This window comes from Leopardus geoffroyi, chromosome A2 (assembly GCF_018350155.1).
Source record: "Leopardus geoffroyi isolate Oge1 chromosome A2, O.geoffroyi_Oge1_pat1.0, whole genome shotgun sequence".
Classification (NCBI taxonomy): Eukaryota; Metazoa; Chordata; class Mammalia; order Carnivora; family Felidae; genus Leopardus; species Leopardus geoffroyi.
Window position 1 is genome coordinate 12,554,585 of NC_059331.1, and position 25,507 is coordinate 12,580,091.

Here is a 25,507-nt window from a genome sequence, read left to right on the forward strand (position 1 = left end):
AGAGCCTCCAGCCTGCTTTGGATTCTGTGTCTCTCTCTGTCTCTACCCTTCCCCCGCTCACACACACACACTCTCTCTCTCTCTCTCTCTCTCTTAAAAATAAATAAACATTAAAAAAAAAAAAAGAGACTCCTGAACTGGTCACTGGGTAAATGATGGAATCAGGACTAGAGAAGTGAAGAGAGAAGTGGAACTAAATCAATAGCCAATTAGCAAAAATGCACTTCCCAAGGCCCCCTGTGGTGCTGTGTGCCCATGTCCCATTGTCGCATCAACCCTATAAAGCAGGGGCCCACTAATAGTTTTCAGTAAATATATCAGGGCCTGCACATCTTAGGATCTGTCACAGCTGCTCACCCTGCTGTCGTAGTGCAAAAGTAGCCACAGATGATAGGTACACGAGCGGCTGTGCTCGCGTTCCAGTAAAATTTTAATTTACAAACACTGAAATTTGAACCGAAGAAACTTCACGTGTCACGAAATAGTCTTCTCTTTTGATATGTTTCCAACTTTAAAAAATGTAAAAGCCATTCTGAGGTTTGCTTGCGGAGCCGGACAAAAACAAGCGGCACGTCTCGGTTTGCTCTCTCCTGCTATATAAGGAATTGGTTAGCGTTTCAATTTTAGCAAGATCCCGGAGCAAGTCCCTCAAGGAGCCACGCCCCTCGCGACCTCATCAAGCCCCGCCCCTCCGGGAGGAGCCTGCGCATGCGCGGCCGGCCCTCGGGCGGGGGCGGGGCGGGCCGCGGCTCCGACTTCCAACATGGCGCACGCTGGCGGCGGCGGCAGCGGCGGCGGCGGCCCCGCGGGCCGGGGACTGAGCGGCGCCCGCTGGGGTCGCTCGGGCTCCGCGGGCCACGAGAAGCTGCCCGTGCACGTGAGTGCTGTCCCTGCCTTCCCTCGCGAACCCTGTCGTCCGGCCCCCGCGGGCCGATGCCCCTCGCCCGGGCCCCGCCCGGCCCCGCCTCGGCCTCCACTCCGCACAGTCCCCGACCCCAGTCCCCTGACCCCTTCCTTACCTCGGCTGCTCTGAGGCTCGGCCCGCCCCCCTCCCCGCCAGAGACCCTCGTCCTCCGTCCCCTCCTCCGCCGACCCCCGCCCACTGGGACCCTCTCCCTCCTCGCAGGTGGAGGACGCCCTCACCTACCTGGACCAGGTGAAGATTCGCTTCGGCAGCGACCCCGCAACCTACAACGGCTTCCTGGAGATCATGAAGGAGTTCAAAAGCCAGAGGTACCCGCGGGACCCCTCCCCACGCCAGGGGGGGCGGCCCTGGGCCGCGATCCGGCTGAGCGGGGTGGGAACCCCCATTCCGGTTTGCCTCTCCGCCCCAGTCGGGTGACCTTGCGCAGGTCGTGGAACCTCTCAGAGCCTCCTTCCTTCTTTAAAAAAAAAAACAAAAAAAAAAAAAAAACGGGAGTGGAGAGTACCTCCCCTGTGGAGCTGTTATGGGGATTCCTGGAAGGAGAGCAGGGATGGGGTTAGGAGACAGCGGGAGAGAAGTCCACAAGTGCACAGTGCGGTCCTGTTTTTACTGAAAATGATTTTTCAGTGAATTTTGTTCGTCAAGAATTTTTTAAAATTAATTTTAATTTTTTTAAGCACTACATTAAAAGGCTGTTTATCTTGATCATTGAGCGTTTTGGAGCCCTCTCCCCGTCCCCCGTTAAATCTTGTCATCAAGGTACCCTAGTCCCTGGCCTGTTGGAAAGTAGTGTGCATAAAATGCTTTGTAAAGGGCCTGGCACATAGAAAGGGTTTAAAACACATTAACTGATTTTGTGGGCACACAGAGGGGTTGAAGATAGATGGGGGACCTCGAGACCACGCCCTCATTTGACAGGGGGCTCACTTGGACTTACAGGGGGCCAGGGGCTTGCCCAGACTAAATTTAGGGGTAGTCAGGACTAGAATTTCTGCACTCTGACTCTTAGGTCCCTGCTGGTCACATCCCCACCATGCTGCTTCCCCCTCTTGAGGAAATGTGATAGGGCTGGCCTGGTTTCCTTCCAAGAGAGCCATGCTAGGGTCTCGAGGGAGCCCCAGTGCAGCCATGACGGAGACCCCTGGCATTGTTGTGCAACTGACACTTGCATTGCCTTTGGTATTTATTTATTGCCATCACTTGCTGGGATCAACACCGGTGTCATAGTTTATCGCATTGCTTAGAGGGCTTTGGCCTCCTCCTTCTTCCTGGAGTCCTGGATTTCCACTCGGCTCTCCTGACATCTTCAGAACCGGATGCATGTGCTTGGAGTGTTCTGGGGAGCCATGCCATGCAAATGCCCTGTGGTTCTCACTAGGAGGGCACAGCAAGCCGGAGCCTGGCTGCCGTGGAAGCAGATTACACGTTACACGTTGGCTGAATCACAACCGGTCACACTGCAGGGTGCCTTGTTGTCCTTCGAGAAGCTCATTAGGTGGCGCCGTGAAGGGAGTTGGGAGTAGATTTCGCTTTCGGCGTGCTCCCCAAGACTCTTGTGCCCACTTCTCATTCTTTTCTGTTCCAGCATCGATACTCCCGGAGTCATCCGACGCGTGTCGCAGCTATTCCACGAACACCCTGACCTCATTGTTGGATTCAACGCCTTCCTTCCCCTCGGGTACCGAATAGACATTCCCAAGAACGGCAAGTTAAACATACAGTCGCCTCTGTCGAGCCAGGTATGCCGCTGCAGGGGTTTGAGGGATCTGGCCTTAACGTGGCCCATTCTGGTACTCAGTCCCCAGGCCCGGTGGTGCGTCTTGTGTCTTACGTTGTGGGAGAGTCAGCGAAGAGCCAGTCTTTTTCCAGACCTGCTGCTCGCTTCTAGCACAGGGCAGAATAGATCAAAATACCTCCACCGCCTGCCTCTTTACCCCCAAATCGATGGATCCATTTGGAGGATTTAAATCAAGAGTGGATGTATGTGCTTGTGTTGGAGGTTGGGGGGGGGGGGGCATTCTCTTAACAGTTTTATGTCCTGTGAGAATAACCATCCACAGTCACCAAGCTCTTGTCCTGAGGCTTTCCCTGTGAGCGGGCTAGGCAGGCCACACTTGGACTTAGGCACGTGGTCTCTGGGCATCCTAGGTGCCGCCCACAAAATAAAGCAGTTGCGATGCGGGTGTGAATAGCCATGTCAGTGTCGCTGTGCCGCATTTAATTACCAACAGGGCCGCTGGCTCAGACAAGGCTTGTGGCTTTTGTTCCTCCTGTATTCCTGCAGTCCGTTCTTGCCTGAGCTCACCAGACCCCCTGAGAAAATAAAAGCCTACGTGAGCTTTACTTTCATAAAGTAACCATTGTTTTTTTCTCCACCTTGGCCCTGTTGCCATAATGCTGTGCTATTGGGTGGCGGGGCGGGGGGGGGCACCTGGTGCATTGGGGATGTTTGGAAGCATCCCGGCGCTCCACCCACTAGGCCCTCACCCAGTGGCAATAGCCAAAAGTGTCACCAGACGTCGCCAGATGCCTCCTGGGAGCAAAATCGCCCCCATCAGGAACCACTGGTGTGTGTGAACCCGCTCTTCCAGCCTCTTCTCGCTCTGCCCCAGGGGTTTGGGTTTTTAGCGGGGAGCGTAAAACATCGACCGCAGGAAGCATTTGGTTGGTTTCTTGGTTTCGCCTGTGATGAAAGAGTCAGATTTGTAAAGAGAACAGCCAGACGCAGTGTGACAGTGACAGCCCTCTCTGAGAGCGAGGTTTTAAAAAGGAACTTGGGAGCGTGTGGCCGCTGAACTCCAGAGCCCTTCCCTTTCGCATTTACGAGTGGGGCCCCACGATCCAGACGTAAGGCTCGTGGGTCCAGACAGCGCAAGCCTGAGTGGGATTAATCTTCGGAACTGTCACAGCTGGCGAGGAGACCAAGCTCATCTGCAGCAGTTTGCACGGGAGCACTTTGACGAGTCCGAAGCGCCATATAAACACAGGGTGTCATTGCCATCACTCACGAAGAAAGAGCCAAGGTCGAAGACCTAAATTGCGCTCCAGGTGTGGAAATCGCCTCTCTCCATCCCCGACCGTTGGAGGAACCCTGCTCGCGGGGCTGGATCTCCGTGTGAACCTGCACGGTGGTTACATTTGGAGGCCGTCCTTCCCGGAAAACAGCCACAAGGCCCTTGCTGTTGCGCTCACTCCATGGAGAGCTGTTACGGAGAGAGCGAGGCCAGCCCAGCCCTTTCTTCCCCGTGACTTAACAGCTACTTAACCCGGCTTTATAATCTCGCTGAAGCCCAGAGCCCCGAAACCAGCATATCTGGAGCCCCCTTCGACGGCCGCCCACGCGATTTCAGTCCACATTGATTGACCTGCCTGTTTTTCCAGCCCTGCTTTCCGGTGCTCCTTCGGGCCAGGCATAAACGAGGTGGCCTCTTGGCTTCCTGAAGTCCTTTGAGAGGGCATAGTAGCCCAAGAAATTTTTTCTGTTGATTTTCCTAGCTCGTTTTGAAGTACAGCTTTTTTTTTTTTTTTTTTTTTTTTTTTTTTGTCTCATTTTTCATTTAACAAGTCCCGTCAGCTACAGGCAAGGAAGGAGTAGCTCTCAGATGCTGACAAAGAGAATTAAGGGAGGCCCACACTGCGGGGGGCCCTTTGCCCTTTGTGCAGGTTTCTCAGCCTTGGCCCTGTTGCCCTTGGGACCAGATCGTTCTTTCTGGAGCAGGCTGTCCTGGGCACTGTAGGGTGCTGAGCGGCGTCCCCGGCCGCCACCCCCCACCGTGTGACAACCTAGAAGCGTCTCCCCATGTTGCTACGTGCCCCTGTGGGACAGAATCGTCGTCCTTGAGAACACTAGTGTGAGAGGAGGACAGACAGACACGTGCCATGATGTGGGGGGTGCGGCCAGAGGAGGGCCAGGGCAGCACGGGGGTCTGCCGCCTCCTGAGCCAGTCATCCAGGCCTCCGTTGTAACGTCACTCGTCAGCCCTCAACCCGTTCCCCCCCCCCCCATCATTCTCACATCACCCCATCTTGGGTGTTTTAAAATAGCAACGCTAGGATGTGAAGTTAAAAATCCGCTGTGCCTTGGTTTGCCTGGCCCGGCAGACCTGAGCGCAGGTCAGGCAGGCCCCTCGTCTGTCTGGTTCACAACGATGTCCCCTGTTCCGGGACGGTGCCAGGCGCGTGTGGGAGGAGCAAGACCCATGTGGGAGGAGCAAGACGCAGCCTGTGGGTGGGAAAGTGATGAATCTCCCAGCTCCCAGGTTCACTTCAGACCAACCCTGCCTCCCGGGAGCCAGCCCTTTTATGGTTGGCGGGAGCACAGGTAGCGGTAGTGAACCTTTAGGGGTCGCTCGTACTCTAAGTGGTCCCTTTCCGTTCAGAGGCAGGCCTGCCGCGTTTTCCCTGGGGGAGGCTCATTTGGAAGTTGAGTGAGTTCCTGGCGGGTCGTCTCTCACGTTGGTGTCTTAGTCACTCAGGGGGCAGGTGTAGACCACCTCCTCTGCGCCCGGCGCTGGGGTTTATTCAGAGTCCCTGCTGTCAGGGGCACTTTGCAGGTCCACGTGGGGGACTCAGAGGATACGGGTGGACAGATTAATACCCGAGGGGGTTTAGGGCTGCGAGTGAAGGCAGGGGCAGGGTTTGAGGAGTCGTGGGCAGATGCTGCATGAGCGATCAAGAACCCCGCCTGTGTCTTGGGGTGGAGGTGTCCTGGGTGGGGTTTAAGAGCCTGAGGTGGGAATGAGTGGGCGTGCTTGAGAAACAGCCAGGGAAACTGTGGGGTTGGGAAGTAAAGGGGAGAGGGCGGAGGAGAGAGCCGGGAGCATGGGGAACCAGTGGAGAGTTCCATAAAGGCCGCTCTGGCTGCGGTGCCAGAAATGGACTGAGGGGGCAAGAGAGGATCTGGGAGGCCATGGAGGGGTCCGTGTGATCCAGGCAGAGTGGGTGGGGAGTCTGTGAAAGTGGGAAGTCCACGGAGGCTCCAGGCGGCCTCAGCCTCTGGGTGAAGGCGGCAGGCACTTGCTGAGGTGAGCGAAGCCTGGGAGCGGTCCGGGTGGCAGGGTGCCGCCCTGTGTTTGCGGTATGCTGTCTGATGAGCTGTCTCCTACCTATCCGGGTGGGGCTGTGTGCGGCCACCACTCCAAGGGCTGGCTATGTGGGGCTGGCCATCTGTGTCTAGGAGTATACCTAACCGTGCCTGTTAGGTCACTCAGGGTAAGCAGACAAGAGAAAAACTTGGATTGTTCTGGAAGGTTTAGAGCAGGGGTTGGCCCGTGGGCCAAAGCCAGCTTATATTTGTATGGATAGTGGTTTTTACATTTCCCAGAGATGACATTAAAAATGTTTTAGCAGGGGCACCTGGGTGGCTCAGTTAGTTAAGTGTCCAACTTTGGCTCAGGTCACGATCTCACTGTTCATGAGTTCGAGCCCTGCGTCGGGCTCTGCACTGATAGCTCAGAGCCTGGAGTCTGCTTCAGATTCTGTGTCTCCCTCTCTCTCTGCCCCTCCCCTGCTTGTGCGTGCTCTCTCTCTCTCTCTCTCTCTCTCTCTCTCTCTCTCTCAAAAATAAATAAATAAACATTAAAAAAATTTTTTTAGGGGTGCCTGGGTGGCTCAGTTAAGCATCCAGCTCTTAATTTTGGCTAAGGTTATGATCTCACAGTGAGATTGAGCCCCACATCGAGCTCTGCACTGGGCTTTGAGCCTGCTTGAGATTCTCCCTCTCTCTCTGCCCTCCCCTTGCATGCTCGCTCACTCTCAAATCAATCAATCAATCAATCAATCAATCTTAAAAACAAAGATTTTAAGAACACCTGGGTGGCTCAGTTAGTTAAGCATCTGACTCTTGATTTCAGCTCAGGTCATGATCTCATGGTTCATGGTTTTGAGCCCCATGTCAGGCTCTGTGCTGACAGCTTGGAGCCTGGAGCCCGCTTTAGATTTTGTGACCCCTCTGTCTACCTCTTCCCCACTTGTGTGCGCTCTCTCTCTCTCTCTCTCTGAAAAACAAATAAACATTAAAAAAAAAAACCACCAAAGTTTTGAAATTGTGATAATATTCACATAACCTGAATTCCCGTTTTGTAAGTCAAGTATACAACTCCGTGGGTTTGCATATGTTGACACAACCACCGACACTAATTCCAGAACGTTTTTATCACCCCAGAAAGAAACCGTACCTCCCAATTCTCCTCTCCCACCAGCTTCTGCAACCACTAATCCACTTTGTCTCTGTAGATTTGCTTCTTCTGGACATTTCATTTCAATGAAATCATGTATAACTTTTTGTGTCTGGCTTCCTTCATGTAGCATTATGGTTTCGAGGTTTATCCTCCTTGTACCATGTGTCAGAGCTTCCTTCCCTTTGTTTTTTTTTTTCCTAATATTTTGTTTTTAATTTTATTTTAGAGCACACGAGCAGGGAGAGGGGCAGAGAGAGAGAGAGACTCTTAAGCAGGCTCCAGTACTCAGTGTGTAGCCCGACATGGGGCTCGATCCCATGACCCTGGGATTGTGATCTGAGCCTAAACCAGGAGTCGGACGGACGCTCAACGGACTGAGCCACCCAGGCACCCCTCTTCTTTCCTTTTTATAGTTGAATAATGCTCCATCGTATGGTTGGACCACATTGTTTATCCATCCCTCCGTTAATAGACACTCGGGCCGTCTGCACTCCTGTTTTCGACTCTTTGGTAGATACCTAGGAGTGGGATTGCAGGGTCACGTGGTAACTATGTTTAACTTCCCGAAGAACCGCCAGACCGTTGGCCACGGCAGCTGCACCAGGACTGTCTGGCCCTCTTTGCCAAGCCGTGGCCATGAGGAGAGTTGACCTTGACACAGTGCCTCACTCCAGGGCATTGGAAGGGGTACGCCCCCTAGGTGGGCAGCTCCGATGAGCACAGCGGCCTCTGCAGTAAACCTCTGCCCCAAGGCTGCTCCATCCCCCTAACCCTCCCTGGCTCCTGCTGACTCCTTCTGGCTCCTTCCGCTGCCAGGCCAGCACACCTGAAGGAAGGTGGTAGAGGTAATCAGCAAGAGCGTCCCCACCGCTAGGGAGAGCCGGTATTTAGAATTGTGGCTGCTGCGGGTCTTTGGCATGTGCGCTTGTCTCGGCTCAGACTTTTTCTAGAGTTGCTTCTGCACCCATATTTTGGGCTGAGTTGTGTCCTCTCCCCAACCCCGTCCCCACCCCCCACAATTCATACATTGAGGGCCCAACCCTCAGTATGTCAGAATGTGACGGTACTTGGAGACCTTTACACAGGTAATTAAGGTAAAATGAGGCCCTTAGGGTGTCCTTATAAGAAGAGGAAATTTGGACACACGGAGGGACCCACAGAGACGGTCAGCGATGTGAGAACACAGTGAGAAGACGGCCGCCTGCAAGCCCAACATGCCTCCAGAGATACCAACCCTGCCGACACCTTGATCTTGGACTCCAGCTTCCAGAACCGTGAGGAAATAAATTTCTGTTGTGTCAGCGGCCCAGTCTTGTGGTGTTTTGTTACGGCGGCCTGAGTGGCATAGCACACCCGTCCAAGAGGACAGCGAGTGTGCCCGACAGGTGTGCCCATCATGATGACAGCTGTGTGCCCGGCACTCCCCATCCTGCAGAGTCTCCAGGTCAGTGCTTGGTGCCACGTGCTGATATCACCGCCCGCCGAGGGGGATGGGAACAGCGGCTCAGTCTGCTCCTTCTGGTCATCTGATGATTCCCAGCAGTGGATGAGGCCGGCTCTGTTCCAGGCACTTGGGATACGGCAGCGAACAAAGTGGCATCTCTGCCCTCGGGGCGTTTGCCGTCTGGTCGGGGGTGAACGGACAACGAAATGAGTACAATATGTTATGTGTAGGAAGGTGACATGTGCTGTGGAGAAAAACCGAGCAAGAAAGGGGCTTGGAATGCTGGGAGACAAGGCCATTCGAGTTTGGCGTGGGGCAGTTCCAGAAGACTCGCTGAGAACATGTCCTCACAGATACCTGAAGCGGAGCTGGAGGGATCCCAACCTGCTGGAGAACCAGCTGTGTGCGCGGGGGACCTGCAGGATGCCAGGGGGTCGCCCCTGAAAGCCCAGTCAGGGTTTGTGGGGCGTCCTCAGAACCGCGCATGAAATTTCAGTTTAGAAACCTCAGCATCCCCTTCTTCATGGGGGTGGTCCTGCCCTGCCGCAAGTTAGGATTCTGGGCGCCCGGGAGAGAGACGTGTGTGTCTGTTTTCTTTTTCGTCTTTGTACGGACAGGAAAGCACACAGACGGAGGGCAGGCATGACGACTGGCCGGGGCCCGTCTCCTCTCCCGGGTGACGCGCCCCGGGCTTAGCACCTGAAGTCCCCCAGTCCTGGACGGTGTGGGCGGTGGGGCCCCAACTTTGCCGGCACCGCTGACAGCAGGTGCTTTCACACCTCAGGACAGTCTCGCTGCAGTGGGCTGGCTTGAAAGCGTGGGGAGATTCTACAAACAGCCCCAAACTCCACTCCGAAGGGGATTACACGGTCCACTTCTCGTGCCTTTCTCCCGAATGCTCGCTTTTCAAGGTGTCCGGTTGTCCATCAAACTTCTGTGTTCTTTGGTGAGACGGAGGCGAGTTCAGGAGACTCACCGGGCACCAGGCAGATAGATGCACAGAGTGGTGAGGGAGGAGTTACCTGCACGTTCCGTGCAGCGGGGCCCCCCCTCCTTCGCTCCCCCCAAAGGAACGTTTCCCTGCATCTCGTTAAAAACCTTGGCTCCGCGCTGGGTTTTGTGCTTGCTCTTTGCACAGGCAGTGGCTCTGCCCGGCGTTCCTCACCCCTGTTCCCGGCGTCAGGACCGCCGGTAACTCGGGTCGTGCTGTTCGCAGGAGAATTCGCACAACCACAGCGACTGCACGGAGAACTTCAAGCAGCAGATGCTGTACAAGGAGGACAAAGCCCAGGTGCCCTTGGAGTCAGATTCCGTGGAGTTCAACAACGCCATCAGCTACGTGAACAAGATTAAGACCCGTTTTCTAGACCACCCGGAGATCTATAGATCGTTCTTGGAGATCTTGCACACTTACCAGGTGAGCGGCCTCCAGTCGCACTTCGCCGGCGTTCATGGCGCCGCATCCGAGGTGTTCACGTTGTCTGGTCTGAATTCGTCAAACCCTGTAAAATTCTGATCGGCTTTTTTTTTTTTTTTTTTTTTTTTTTAACTGCGCTATAGTATACGTAACCTAAAACCCCCCACTTTAATCTTTTCTAAGTGTCCAGTTCAGTGGCATTAACTGTGCAGCCATTACCCCCCTCCATTCCCAGAACCCTTTTCATCTTGCAAAACTGAGACCCTGTCCCCATTAAACACGAACTCCCCCAGCCCCTGGCTCCCACCATCCTGCTGTCTGTCTCTCTGAATTTGACGACTCCAGGGACCTCCTGTCATAAGTGGGATCATAACAGTATTTGTCCTTTGGTGTCCAGCTTCTTTCATTCACCATGATGTCCTAAAGGTCCGTCCACGTTGTAGCCTATGTCAGAATCTCCTTCCTTTTTCAGGCCGAAGACTATTTCGTGGCCTTGACACCCCAGTTGTGTTTATCCGTCCGTCCATTGATGGCCACTTGGCCTGCTCCCGTGTTTTGGCTGTTGTGAATATGATACTGCTGTGAACATGGGCATACCAGTATCTGTCGGAGTCCCGTTTAGTTACGATTTGATTTTATTTTTAATTTTTCTCAAGATTTTAGGTAATCTCTGCACCCAACATAGAACTTGAATTCAGAACCCCGAGGTCAAGAGTCATGTGCTCTACTGACTGAGCCAGCCAGGCGCCCCTCGTTAGGATTTTAATGTGCTCTTTGAGGCACCTCTGCATCCAAGAAGTACTAGGAAGCACCTAATACAGGGATTTAAAACGGACCTAAGAAGCTGGTCTTCTTTTTATAAGAAGGCTTCGCGATTGTTTTGACAACACAGCTACCCTTTATTTATGCTAATTGCCAGCAAGTTCTGTGCACGGCCTGGGGCGACAGAGATAAGTGGTTGCTGCTTGGTTAGGTCTGGAAGGAGAAACTTAGAGCTCTGCGGGGTGGAGAAAAAAAAGTGTGTGGGAGGAGGCCTGGGGTTCATGGTTGCCAACCCTGGACGGGGGTGGGGGGGGGTAGTAGGGGTCAGGAGGGGGAGATTCAGGTTGAATTTGACACACCAGTCAGAACCATCAGGCAGCTGAGTGTAGACAAAGGGTGGACTGTCTCGAAGCCAGGAAGGTCTGTGGAGTGCAGTCACAGGGGTCAGATCAGATAGAGGGCTTCAGGGGACCTGAGGGCTGGGAGGGAAATGTCAAGGCCACTTGATGGGAGGGCTCACTCCCCTTAGAGCCACGGAGCAGGAATGTCATGCTGTGCACTCTAGGGGAGCCCCAGCACCGCCACCTTTGTTCTGTCACATCCTTGGGGATAAAGTTGACAGGGACTTATTTCTAATGGCCGTCCTGAGTTCTGCTTGCTGTTTCTGCCCCTCCCGACCCGGGTCCCCTCCAGTCTTCATCTTGTCACTTTAAGCTCCAGGTCGGGCCGTCTTCCTTCAACCATTGGGGTCTTTGTGACTCTGGGTGGACAGGCCCCTCATCCTGGTAGTCCCTTCCCTTCAAGGTCCAGATTTAGCTCCACACTCCCCTCCCCCCTGCCCGGCAAAACACGCCCCTTCGCTCTTGGGAGGGGAGTGGGCTCATCACTCACCTTGTACTTCCCCAGCCTCTGGTTGAGGACACGCAAGGGTGGAGGCCAAATCGTTGATGGCATGACTGTGCCCCCCTCTCATTCCGTCCACACTCCTACACAAGCCGCATCCCTGGCCAGGGCTCAGGCTGTGTCGTGCGGTGGGACCAAGACAAAAGCGTACAGAGCTATTCTCCAGAGCGAGGGGGACCAGTGCGGGGCACCCCGGGGTGTTAGCAGGATGGCAGGCTGCATTCCTGTCTCCTGGTGGTGGCGGTCACGGGCTCAGTCGGCCGGTTAGTTCTCTGTTTCGTGAGTCATCCCTCTGTCTCCTCCACAGCGGGATGCCTGAATATCACAGCCTGGGGTGCCTCGTTCCTTGGCTAACGACTCATTTTCCCTTTCCGAAAATCGGCAGAAGGAGCAGCTGAGCACGAAGGGCCGGCCATTCCGAGGCATGTCCGAGGAGGAGGTGTTCACCGAGGTGGCCAATCTCTTCCGGGGCCAGGAGGACCTGCTGTCCGAGTTTGGACAGTTCCTGCCTGAAGCCAAGCGCTCCCTGGTGAGTACAGAGTGTCCACTGTGACCCGAGGGCCACCTTCTTCTCAGCCGGGACCCTGTTTCTCAGGGCAGCCCTGAAGACCAGGCCAGCCTTACCCGCCCCCTCCCCACCCCGCCCGGGACACACTGGCTTCCCCCAGAAGCCACACAGCGTGCAGACACCCATGGGCCCCCCGTTCAGGCTCACGTCCACATCCTGCTGGGGCAGGTCCTGCTATGGAGACCTGCCTGCAACTGGTGCCCTATGGGCAGGTGCAGGTGGGGGCGGTCCAAGGCAGCGTGGGGAACGGGGGGCACAGAGGGCGATGAGGGGCTTGGGAGCGGAGGGCAGGCGTGCAGACCGCATCCTCGGCCTTTCCCCCCCTGCTGTGGCCTGAGGCCCACGGGGCTGCCCTTGCCACATCCTTTTCATTTTATTTTCTGTTAACGTAAGGCTTTTTAAAACTTGAAGTGAAATTCATGTAACGTAAAATACACCATTTTGAAGCATTCGGTTCAGTGGCATTTGGTTCACAGTATTATTCAACCAGCACTTCTGTCCAGTTCCAGAGCATTTTCATCACCCCGAAGGAGACCCTGGCCCCGGGCGCAGGCACCCCCCGCTCCTCCTCGCCCAGCCCCCGGCACCCGCCAGGCTGCTTTCTGCCCCTGTAGATTGACCTATTCTGGACGTTTCGGGTAAAGGAGATCACATGTCACGTGGTCTTTAGTGTCTGGCTTCCACTCAGCGTGATGTCCCCGAGGTTCATCCACGTCATGACATGCGCCCAGCCCTCGTTCCTTGTTATGGCTGAGTCATACTCCTTTGTGTGGATGGACTGCATTTGCTGTATCCCTTCCTCCATTAGTGGACATCTGGGTTGTTTTCTTTTAGGGGATTGTGAGTGACGCTGCTGTGAACGGGCATGTGCAGGGATTGATTTGAGTCCCCGGTTTCAGTTCTTTGGGGTCTATACCAAGGAGTGGAATTGCTGAGTCATACGGAGACTCTATGTTTCACTTTTTTTTTTTTTTTTTTTCAACGTTTATTTATTTTTGGGACAGAGAGAGACACAGCATGAACGGGGAGGGGCAGAGAGAGAGGGAGACACAGAATCAGAAACAGGCTCCAGGCTCTGAGCCATCAGCCCAGAGCCCGACGCGGGGCTCGAACTCACGGACCGCGAGATCGTGACCTGGCTGAAGTCGGACGCTTAACCGACTGCGCCACCCAGGCACCCCTATGTTTCACTTTTTAAGGAGCTGCCAAAACTGTTCCACAGCAGCTGCACCGTTTTACATTCTCGCCGGCCGAGCACTTCACCTCGTCCCCAGCACTTGGTGGTTTTTGTTTCGTTTTGTTTAAAAATTTTTTTTCTAACATTTATTTATTTTTGAGAGACAGAGTGAAACAGAGCACGAGCTGGGGAGGGGCAGAGAGAAGGAGACACAGAATCCAAAGCAGGCTCCAGGCTCTGGGATGTCAGGCCAGAGCCCGACGCAGAGCTCGATTCAGCAGAGCTGAATCTATTTATTAGCTTTATTTTTTATTTATTTTTAAAAGCTGATTTAGTTTTTGAGAGAGAACATGCAGGTGGGGGAGAGGCAGAGAGAGAGAGGGAGAGAGAGGATCCCCAGCAGGCTCCACACTATCAGCACAGAGCCTGACGCAGGGCTGGAACCCGTGAATCGTGAGATCGTAACCTGAGGTGAAATCAAGAGTGGAATGTTTAACCGACTGAGCCACGCTGTTTGTTAGCTTTAATAGTCTTGTGTCTTCACTAGGAATTTTTATATACATGATACCATGCCATCTGCTAATACAGTTTTCCTTCTTTTCCAATTTGGGTGTCTTTTATTTCTTTTTCTTGGCCTAATTGTTGTGTTGAATAGAAGTGGGAGCAGGCATCCCTGCCTTGGTGCTGACCTTAGAGGGGAGGCTTTCCGGCTTTCAACGGAGTGTGCTGGGAGCTTTGGGCTTGTCGTAAATGCCTGTTATCAGGTTGAAGAAATGCTTTTCTATTCCTAGTTTGTTGACTGTTCCGTTTCCTCTTTTTGTTCCCTGCTTTGGACGTTGAGTTGGGGCGTGAGCACACAAGCGTGCCCACTGCTCCCCCTCCCCCCTGCCCCATCTTAGGGCATCACCACCTCTCCAGGGTCCCGCTTCTAAATGAAGATGTGGTGGGGGGGGGGGGGCAGGGCTGGAGGCAGCAGTCTCGAGTCGGGGGCTTGGTGGGATGGGCACAGGAGTCTGGGTTTGGATGCCATCAACATTCTAGGTAGAATCGCGTGGCCTCCCAGTGTCCATGAGTGCCGTCTCTAAGTTGGGATACCACCCAGAAACACTTCCTGACTCGAAGTCCCAGAAGCTCTGTTCCTGTCAAGTCGGGAGCTGTAGCCTGTCCTTCCAACCTTCCTGGAGCCTTGGGCGTGCTCAGGGGCTGGAGGGCCGGGCCGGGCCCTGGAAGCACACAGTCTGGGCCGAGACACTGGCTCGGCCTCCACAGGGGGGCTTGAGCCAGCCGCGTCACCTCCTGCACCTCGTTTCCTTGTGTCTCACGTGGGGATGATGGCCTTCCTGCTCAGATGCAGATTGGCAAGCTATCAAGTGCTTTGCGCTCAGCCCGGGACACACGCGGTACCCCAGAAAGAGCAGCTCTCGTTGTTCAGGGAAGGCGGGCGTAGGACCCAGACGGATTATCCCCCACCCTCTCCCAGCGCCAGCGTCCCCCCAGAGTGTCCGCCCAGGCGCAGGGCCTCCCTCTGCCCCGCCAGGACCGGCCTGCCACCCGGCCTGGGGGAGGCCCCTGGGGAGTACCCGGGGAGGGCTGAGCAGAGCCCCCTGGGGACAGGGAGCTCCCCTCTCCCAGAGGCTCTCAGCTGAGCCCACCTCCTCGTGTCCCCACCCTCGTGTGCGCTCTCGGCCCTGCGTGTCTCTCTGAAGTGCCACAGCCCATGGCCCTCCTCAGGCGGGCCCCCTTTTCCCACACAAGGCCCCCTGCGGTGCTGCGCGTGCCCTTGTGTTGGTGCGCCTGGGGTGCAGCTGTGCGCACTTGGGCCCCGGTAGCTGGGGCTGAGTGCTGCCGCCCGCCGGCTGGCCCCGACCCACCCCCTCCTGTGGCACACTCGGTGGGCTGTCGGACTGTCGTGCTTTCAGATCAGGATCTCGCACCTGGGCTCCGGCCTGTGTGGTGGCAGCTCTCGTCCCGGGCCCTGCCCTCTCTGGGGGCAGCGCGGAGGACAGGGGCAGCCCATCCTCGGGGCAGAGGCGCCTGGCCGAGTCCCAGGCCCGCTTTCGCGGTCCTGGCAGAGATCAGGGGGCCAGGGATGTCCCCTTTCTCAAGAGCGCCCTGCCTGGACAGGAGCTGGAGGTGCAGCACTGGGGGAGGGACCCTAGCAGGTCCTTGGGGCTGCGAGCCCTGCCTCTGCAGGAAGTTGGGAAAGCGGGCGCGGAGCCCCCCTCTGCTAGAGTTGTGGGGGTGGGGTGCACAGCAGACACGTGGTGACTCACAAACAGGCGGTCCGAACTCTGCAGGCCTGCCGCAGGCACAGCCTTACTTTCCCCTTGAGGTTTCAGTCTCGGTCCTGGGTCCTCAGTGCTGCGTGGGGCCGGCCTAGCCTTGTTCTCCGATTGCCATGGCCGCGCGCCCCCTGCTGGGCACCGCTGAGCATTTGTGAAGCTGGACGCTGACAAAGCCCGCCCTGGAAGAGTCAGCGTCTCCCTCCCCAAAAGCACCTGCCCACACAGTTTCTTTAAATAGTATCTGTTATCAATTCAGCAGAGGGTTTTTTTGTGTTTATTGATCAGAGCGTCTTGTACATTTTCACAGATTGAATGAATTTTTTTTAAACTATTAAAAGCACCCACATACAATCTGTTGTATAATTTGATCTTTTATTCACCATCCTTTATGTTAGTTTTTGAATTTCCATTAAGACTGCAGGAAAAAGAAACCAACGATGAAATTCGATACTGTGCTAATTAAACGTGACCACTTGGCCTAAGAGGGGTCAACAAACTTTTTTTTTTAATGTTTGTTTATTTTGAGAGAGAGAAAGCAGGAGCAGAGGAGGGGCAGAGAGAGAGAGAGGGAGAGAGAAAAACTCCCAAGCAGGCTCCGTGCTGTCAGCACAGAGCCCAGCGTGGAGCTCGATCCCACAAACCCTGAGATCATGACCTGAGAGTCCGGTGCTTAACCCACTGAGCCACCCAGGTGCCCCAACAAACGTTTTATGAAGAGCCAGATAGTAAGTGTCTTAGGCTTTGCAGGCCAGTGGGTCTCTGTCGCAAAGACTCGGCTCTGTCATTATGGCCGGAAAGCAGCTTTGGATGCTCTGTAAACCAGTGGGCGTGGCTATGTGCCAGTAAAACTTTGTTTGCAAAAACAGGCCCAGCATGGGTAATGTGTCAGCCCCTGGCCAAAGTGTCTTTGGGGGTCCGTCCGGCTCACACGTTCGTGACTGGGCACACATAACTAAAAAGTAAGAACTGTCTGAATGCAGTATTAGAGAAACTCGATAATACCGAGCTTGTCTTCTGGCTGGGGAAGCCTGGCTGGGCAAGCGGTGGGTTTCCCTATCAGGCCCCTGGTCCCACTCGGCACATCACGGCGTCACCCGGCCGCCTCCTTTAGGAATCGGTGATTGCACCTGTTCTGGCATCTACAACAAGAAATAGCGGTTGAAGATGGTTCTTTCGAGTAGCTTTGAATCTCTAGAAAACTGTTCTCCAGAGAAGTGTAATCAATCCCCTAAGGGCCAAGTTTTGCCTGTAATTAAATGATGGGTCTTTAATACGATCGGTATAATTATTAAGGTAAAAATCACACGTGTTCATGAGAAAACCAAGCGTTAATGAGAACATCAGTAAACTTCCCCTTCCCTGTCTCGGTTTCTAAGTCATTCTCTTCAGAGTTACGTACTCGCAAACGTCTTACATTATCTTTCCAGAAGTTTCCTACACACGTGCAAACGAATGTTTATTCTCCGATAAAAACTAAACATCCGCTTGTTCATTCTGCCCCTACATTTTTTTTTTTTTCTTGTTCATGTAAGAATGTACCAGGTACACCTGTCCCCAGCAGGGACACAGAGGACACGGACACAGAGTTCGTTGGTATCTGATAGTTCCTGGCTATTTTGTTTGGCTACATCACACCTTGCTCACCCAGCCCACACTTCGGGCCAAGAGTACTCCTCCCTTCAGGTCGTGTCTCCACGTCCCAGGTTCGATGGCGGGGCGGGACCTGGGACGTGGTGGGGTGACTGCAGGGTGCCTCTCTGGCCCAGCACGCATCTTGCAGAAAACCTTGCGGCCTGTCTGCCTCCCCAGCGTCTGCTCCGCTCCCCGCCACGTGCACATAGATGCAAATCCTGAACCGTCCTTCCGGAACTATTTTTCGTAAATATGGCCGACACCCTGTAGACACCCCACTTGTGAGGAGCATCCCTGCCTATGAAGCGTAGAACCTGGAAGGACCAGTGACAAGCCCCTCGCTGAGTGCTGACTCTCCTCAAGACGTGTTTTCTCACTCGTAGAGAAGAATACAGACTCGGCTGGAAGCCCCCGCCCCCCGCCCCCTTCCTCCGCAGGTGCCCTGGTAGCCGCTAGCTGCTTCCTCTTACTGCCAAGGCTGGTGCGTGCCAGTGTCCCCGCCTGAAATGCTCTTCCTTTCTGTGGGGCACTCAGACATGCAGGGCATCCCGTTGTCAGTGGTCTGTTGGGTGCGCTCAACTCTGGTGTCTCCCTGCTGTGCCCCCCTGCACCTGTCAGGACCCTCATCCATCCTGGCCTTTCCTGCACCTTCACCATGTTAAGATTACGATGATTTGGGTGCACGGTCTCTACCCTAGTAAACGTGAGCATCTCGAGGCTGGAGTCGTCTTGCCTGCAGACGGGGCCCCTGGCCTGTGGCAGGCGGCATTCACTGGGGCCGTGGGCCGAGCCAAAGGTGGTTCCACGCACTCAGACCCGCCAAGAGCCAGTCCCGAAGGGCCCAGCCCTAATCACCTCCTGTGTTTGTGTTTTTAGTTCACAGGAAATGGACCATGCGAAATGAACAGCGTCCAGAAGAGTGAGCATGAGAAGAATCTGGAACACAGCAAAAAGCGCTCTCGGCCCTCGCTCCTCCGTCCGGTGTCTGCACCAGCCAAGGTAACGGTCAGCTGTGTACATAGATGTCCACATATGTGGGCACCCAGCAGCCTGGTCCTCGGGAGTAGATGACCTTGGGAGCAATATGCAGAGGCTCCGAGCAGCAGACCCTGGGGATGGACCCTGGTCTGACTGGAATTCATCAGCTGTGGGACCTTAGGATGTCAGCTCACTCCTAAGGTGGCTGTTTACCTGTTACCCCTGGCTCACAGGATTGGTATGAGGAGTGTTACCTTTTCCGGTGGAAATAGGATGTACTGCTCAGTCTGCTCCTTTTCGCCATAACGGCTCTTTCATAGGCAGGGCCACCATGTGCGGTTGTGCAGGTCGGTCACTGCACAAGAAGCCCGCTGAGAGGTGAGAGAGGCTGAGATCCAGCTCCTGTCGCACTCATTACTTGTGATGGCGATTTTCTAATTCCATCACATTTTGTGCATTTACTAGTTGGCTTTCTACTGTAAGGAAGAGCTTTTTCTTCATCCCCATTTATCGGGTTACCTATACCAGCATGGACCCTGAGTTATAACCCATGATTTTCATTGTTTATCTTGGCATCTAAACTGTCTCAGATATGGCCAGTGGGGCCCCTTCAAGCTGGCTTCTGTGTCCTCTGGACATATCCCCAGCATTGGGAGATGATTTTGTAGGGTCCGCAACGCCTCAAGAGTGCAGCCAAGTTCTGGTCTAAGTCCAGTTTAGAGACAGAAGTCTTCACAGAGATTTAAAACCCAAGCTTCTTGGGGCATCTGGGTGGCTCAGTCGGTTAAGCGCCCAACTCTTGATTTTGGCTCAGGTCATGATCTCGCGGTTCGTGGGTTTGAGCCCCGTGTGGGGCTCCACGTTGACTGTGCAGAGCCTGCTTGCGATTCTCTGTCTGTTCCTTCCCCACATGCGTGCTCTCTCCCAAAATAAATTAAAAACAATTTTTTTTTTTTTTTTAAACCCGGGCTGATCCAAGAGATTGGATCATCCTGTCCTCTTCCCGTCCCCTTGCCCCCACCATCACAGCCCACAGGACAAAACAGGCAGGGGAGAGGGTTCTGATACTGTGTCCAGGGGCACGTCTCCCTTGCCGTTCCAATTTTGTGATGCTCCCGCCTCTTATCGAAGGCCCTAAACTGCCGAGATTTAGATCCCAGATTGTGGGCAGGGCGGTTGTGACCGTCACCCTTCGCCAGGCCACGGAGGCTGAGGTGGGTGGTCCTGAGAATCCCTCCACAGGGGTCCGGGGCAGACCTCTCCCGGCACCTCATGACGGTTGCTGTCGGGAGATCTCAGTGTTGCCAATGTGGCAACTCTGACCAAGATGCACGGAGCCTTCACGGCACGGGATTTCTCTCCACAGAAGAAAATGAAACTCCGAGGTACCAAAGACCTGTCCATCGCTGCCGTGGGCAAGTATGGCACGCTGCAGGAGTTCTCCTTCTTTGACAAGGTGAGCCGTCGAGGCCGGCCTCCCCCAGCTCGGACGTGCAGGATGGGAGCCCCGGGGAAGGGAGCTGGGAGGGTGGGGAGCTGCTGGGGCCGGCCCGGGAGAAGGGGCCGGCACCCAGCTTCCACAGCAGAGGGGGCGTGGGCAGGAGGCAGCAGGGCTCGGAGCCCCAGCAGGCTTGAGGACGCACGTCCGCCCCTCCTGAGCTGTATGGCTTTCCTAAAGCAAGGATGGTCCCGTGGTTCCCCCATCGGGGTCGGTGGCAGGAGCCAGCGACATGGCCCCGTGCACACACTGTCCACGCCACGTTATCAGTTGCACGCAGAGCATTGCCCTGCGGCTCGCGGCCGTCACTCGAGGTCATGCCTGCGTTGGTGACTCTGTGCTCACCGAGCGGTGTCTGAGCCGAGCGAGGGGAGGGGTGAGGGTGTGGCCTGGCCCTCCGGGACCCCCTGACCCCCTCTCCCCGCAGGTTCGCAGGGTGCTGAAGAGCCAGGAGGTCTACGAGAACTTCCTTCGCTGCATCGCACTCTTCAACCAGGAGCTCGTGTCCGGCTCTGAGCTCCTCCAGCTCGTCAGCCCGTTTCTCGGGTGAGTGACGCTTCCCGGGGCTTCCCACGCGGGTGTGTTTCCGGAAACTCTGTCCACCCTGCCGTTGGTCATCGCTTTCGAGAAAGAGTGAAGCCTTTTTTTTTTTTTTTTTTAATTTGGTTTTCAATCGCAAGGGTCATAGAGGTCGTAGGTGGAGCTGCAGTCGGAGGAAAGAACACAGGTCCTGGGCGCTGTTCGCCCGTGGCGACATCTGTGGGCACGTGACAACCAGGATGTTGACTCTCGCCCAGTCCACCCATCTCTTCAGGGTTTCCTGTTTCTAGTGTATGTGCGCGTGCGTGGTGATACAGCTCCGTCACCTGGGAAGCCTCGTGTGTCCGCCGCGGTCAAGATGCGGAGTGGCTTCAGACCCGCAGGGGCGCTTGTGTTGACCTCTGATACCCTCACCCGTGTCCCTCCTACACGCCACCCCAGTCTCGGCCCCAACCCCCTGGCAACCCCTAACCTACACTCCACCTGTAGACCTTCCACAACAGAAGTGTGTAAATGGAATTATACCGTAGGTAACCTTCGGGTGATTGGGTTTTCATCACCCAGCGTAAATCCCCTAGAGATTCACTTGCTACGTGCTTTTAAAAACTACCAATCAGAAATTTCGAAGAAGGATGAAAGGGCCACCCAGCATCCCGGCTGTCCAGAGAGAAGCCCTGTTAGCGGGTCAGCGGCCTGCTTCCAGCATCCCCCGCTGCTGCAGGTGTGGGCAGACCCTTGAGGCTGGGGCAGCCGCTGGAGGGCAGAGATGTTCTAGGAGGTGAGTGCATGTGCCCGGTTTGTGCACAGTGTGCTTTCTTGCCTCCTCACCAGCTCTGTCCCATCGGGCGAGTGTCCCAGCCAGTCTGAGCCTGCTCTCCATTTATAGAGGTCCCGCACAGTCTTGGAGCGCTCCAAGTGGGCTGGACGCATAAGACCTTCGAAGTCGTGTCTGGAGCATGGCGAGCGCACATTATACGTGACCCACGGTATCTTAGCGCTAAAGACGTCCCCAGGGACAGGTGCCTCCTGAGCCCTTTACTGTGAATTTAAAAATTTTTTAATTTTTTTTGAGACAGAGACAGAGCATGAGCAAGGGAGGGGCAGAGAGAGAGAGGGAGACACAGGATCCCAAGCAGGCTCCAGGCTCTGAGCCATCAGCCCAGAGCCCGACGCGGGGCTCCAGCTCAAGAACCGCAAGATCGTGACCTGAGCTGAAGTCGGACGCTTAACCAACTAAGCCACCCAGGCACCCCGAAAAAATGTTTTTAATTTTTAAAAAAGTGTATAAACTTAAAGCACAGATCCAGGAAACCACGTGACGGATGACTCCATGAGTCATGAATCATTTTTAGCCAAAGCCCCTTGTGCCCACCACCCAGGATACAAGTGGGCCTGGGCCGGCCCCCAGGAGCCCCTCCGTGGGCCATCCCATCATGCTCTCTGCCCTTTCAAAAGCATCTCTGGGGAGTGAGCACCTCCCTACGCTACGGATGGCACAGGAACCACCAAGCACACGGCTCAGTCTTGCCCCTTTGTCTGGGTTTGGTCTCCTGATTCGTCCTGCGAGTCCCTCCCCCTTTTGTCCTTACTGTTGTGGTGTTGGTGCCCCCACACCTTGGGTGGGTTTTGCCACCTGCACCTTCACAGTCCCATCCCCCACGTCCCTCTGTCTGTCCGGAGGCGGTGTCCGAGTTCTTTTTATGGTTCATTCATTTACTTATGTGTTCACTGGGGATTGCAAAAGAGAAAATCTCAACATATTTCCCACCTTTTGGCGACCCAGGGTAGATGCTTGATTTCTCCCTTTATTATGGTGTCAGAATGAATCACATTCTTGTCTCATCGGGACCAGTTAGGGACCAATTCTTTTTTTTCTTTTTAAGCATCATATGGACTCCCGGACACATTAGATGTGTTTCTGTATATTTGAAAGATGGAGAAGCTGAGGCCCAGAACAAATACCTCTCACTTTCCCCAGAGACCAGCTCCTCAGAGAGAGCTTTGCCGTGGTGACTGATGGGTCTGGGGTGGACCAGCCCGGCCGCTGGCCCTCCATTCATCCTCTGCCCTCTGGTTATGAGCGTGGCCGTTGTTTCCCATAAGTAGCATCATACTGTCAGGCTGGGCTGCAGCACCCTTTTTTTTTTTAAATTCCGTATTTCTTGGGCAGTGTCAGCGGTCAGTGTCAGACGTGAGCGTACGTGATCCATTTTTAGCGACTGCATAGTGTTCCCTTACTTGTATGTAGTATGGTTTTCTCAGCAGGGTCTGTAACAGACATTGGTCTCCAGTTTCTTTCTGTAATCGGTGCTGAGATCATGGCTCCGTAGGTTGGGATACCCAAAGGTCAAGTTAGGGTCGTCAGGAGGTGCTTCCTTGGTGATTCTGAGAGAGGGTACCCACGTCAGGGTGACCCGTTCGCTTGGGTTAACTTTCCCAGGCTGGTAAAGCTGTGGTAACACTTTGAAAAACGGCCCAGAGCAGGGTGGTGTGCTTACTTACACTTCGGCCATACCGTGCCTGGCTTTTTATGTGGACTTGGACTGCCTGCTCACTCCCACGGAAGCGTGTCTGTGCGCTCAGAATCCAGTGCTCTGAGCCTGGTTCCTGGCCGGGCAGTGGGCGCTGTTGTTGGAAAGACGAAGTGCCGTGACGAGCGAGGGGCCCCTGGAGGCCTGTGCGGGGCGGGGAATGCCGCACGTGGCCTTGGCCTGCCCAGCTGGGCACGTCACCAGCCCCCAGTCCGAAGTGGGCCTCTGCTTCCTACCAGCGGAGCGAGAGTTTCTTTGTTCGCCAAATGGCCAAACCTACTTCCTGCAGTTGTCGGCGGGATTAAGGGAGAAGAATGAAGGAACTCAGAATTTGAGGTACTGAGCAGGTGGGCAGCGTTGGGTCGGGGTCCGCTGTTCCCACGTCCGCGTGCCGAGGGCGGTGTGGGGGCAGCAGGCCTCTCTGATGGCTCGCCTTGATGTGAGGCCCGGCTGGGCGCGCATTCACCTCGACAAGGCCTCTCTCGCATTGTGAGCCTCGGTGTGGGTTTGCACACCCACAGGCAGCCATGCTCGGGGGCCCAGAGATCTGCCACCTGGTGATGGCACAGCCTTAGTCGGGGCCGCAGTGGGGTGTGCCGGAGTGACGGTTTCCCCTTCCGAGCGTTCGTAGTTTCTGCTTATGCCGACTGCAGCCTCCGGTGTCCTCTGCACTGGTTTTGTGGATGTTTTCCATCCCTGTGTTTCCATTCGCTTGTGTGTTTTCCTTGTGAGCTGAGTTGGCATGGGGTCCTTACAGCTGGGGCACAGTGGACGGCCGTCTCAGGAGAGGAGGGCATGGGTCATGAAGGAAGGAAGCTGCCAGAAGGCAGGATCACCATGCCACCTGTCAAAGTAACTATCCTTTTGGTAGGATTTCATACTCATTTAATCACAGATCCAGGTGACGTTGGGGGCCAGTTGTGTTCAGATCTTCCCATTGCACAGCCATTACGTTACGACTCACGTGAACTGGTCTGCGGAGGGGATCCTTTCCTGGGAGGGATCGCCCTAAGGGAGGCTTCTCCCTCAGGGAGGAAGGCTCTGGAGCAGGGGTTGGCAGACTTTTATCTGTCTGGGGCCAAGGGTGGCACTACGGAACTCTGGCATTGTGCAAAAGCAGCCACAGACCATACTAAGCAATGGACACAACGATGTACCAATAAAACTTTATTTGCAAGGACGGGCACGGACAGCTTGCCAATAGTTCACCGACCCCGGGCCTGATGCCCAACCTCTTCCGGTTAAAGACCATCACTGAGGTGCCTGGGTGGCTCAGTGGGATAAGCATCCGACTCTGGATTTTGGCTCAGGTCACGATCTCATGGTTTGTGAGATTGAGCCCCATGTGGGGCTCCGTACTCAGTGTGGAGATTCTCTTCCTCTCTGCCCCTTCCCCCGTGCACGTGCGAGCGTGCTCTCTCTCTCTCGCTCTCTTTCAAATAAATACAATTTAAAGAACATCACCAACCCCAGCTTTTGCCAGTCTAAGTTGTCTATTCCAGCATGTTTCAAGGCTCTCCTGTTAGTGGCGGGACCTGGCTGGTGACAAAGGGGTGGGAGGGAGATTTACTCACCATTTGAGGGCATTGCACACATCTGGTGCTTGGTTGCGCCTTTTGCCACTCCTCTCTGACCACCTTTAGCAGGTGTCTACATGAAGCCATTCTGAAATCTCCAGGTCCCTCTCAGAAAGCACCCCCCCCCACCCGCCCCGGAATCCAACTTACTCTTTGTCTTTATTTCTGAAGGAAATTTCCAGAACTCTTTGCACAGTTCAAGTCCTTCCTGGGGGTAAAGGAGCTGTCATTCGCCCCGCCCATGAGCGACAGATCCGGGGATGGAATCAGCCGGGAAATTGACTACGCGTCTTGCAAACGCATTGGATCCAGCTACCGAGCGCTCCCCAAAACCTACCAGCAGCCCAAGTGCAGTGGGAGGACGGCCATCTGCAAGGAGGTAGTGCCACAGTAACACCCATCACCCCCATGCTTTACAGAAAAAAACTGAGTGTTGAGCCCGTAAATACCGAATGATGGATGGTGCTGGGGTGTGGCCAGACAAAATGCCTGCAGTGAGAGGATGGTTTCTTCTCCTGCTGGTAGTTTTGGCACACCGTGGAACAGACGATGCTGGCGTAGGCTTTGGCATGTTCTTCTGTCGTTTAGACTTATATTTCTTTCTGCCGTCAGCCTGCTCTGTCCCAGGTTCGCTGTGCTTGGTATGTTCCATTTAGCTTGACCATTGAGTACTTTTTCAGGGTTAGTATACAAGAGTGTTCCTCTGTTTCCATAATTCAAGAGTGCTTGCTGGATTTCAGGATATGTAGCCCAGGAGTCAGTAAACTAAAATCTGGCCCATGCCTGTGTTTGTAAATAACGTTTTGTTGGCACATAGACATGCCCGTTCATTTACGTAGCGCCTGTGACTGCCATTAGCAGGACAGAGGCAGAGTTGAATAGTCCTGACAGACGGGGTGGCCTGCCAAACCTAAAATGTTTAGTATCTGGCCCTTTACAGAGAACATTTGCCAACCCCTGCAATAGTACGATTTGTTTACTTGACCAAAGTCACGTTTTCTCCTAAAATCACTTTCAAATTAATGTTGCCATTTGTATGATAAAGTGGTTTCCTGTGAAATCAGGATTCCATTTCTCGTCTCCATTATCTT

General features: G+C 54.7%; 1 protein-coding gene across 3 annotated transcripts in view; it reads left to right on the forward strand.

Annotated features, from left to right (window-relative positions):
• Positions 1–731: 731 nt before the first annotated feature.
• Positions 732–25,507, forward strand: part of SIN3B (SIN3 transcription regulator family member B) — a 38,045-nt gene continuing 13,269 nt past the window's right edge. The window contains exons 1-9 of one of the 3 annotated variants that reach the window (XM_045492449.1): positions 732–877; positions 1,127–1,233; positions 2,511–2,664; positions 9,765–9,965; positions 12,016–12,159; positions 18,169–18,291; positions 19,637–19,726; positions 20,196–20,314; positions 24,588–24,795. In XM_045492449.1, the coding sequence (XP_045348405.1) occupies positions 764–877; positions 1,127–1,233; positions 2,511–2,664; positions 9,765–9,965; positions 12,016–12,159; positions 18,169–18,291; positions 19,637–19,726; positions 20,196–20,314; positions 24,588–24,795 (1,260 nt within the window). In that variant the 5' untranslated portion in view covers positions 732–763. The remainder of the gene's footprint in view (positions 878–1,126; positions 1,234–2,510; positions 2,665–9,764; positions 9,966–12,015; positions 12,160–18,168; positions 18,292–19,636; positions 19,727–20,195; positions 20,315–24,587; positions 24,796–25,507) is intronic. The other 2 variants (XM_045492447.1, XM_045492448.1) reach the window with 2 other exon arrangements.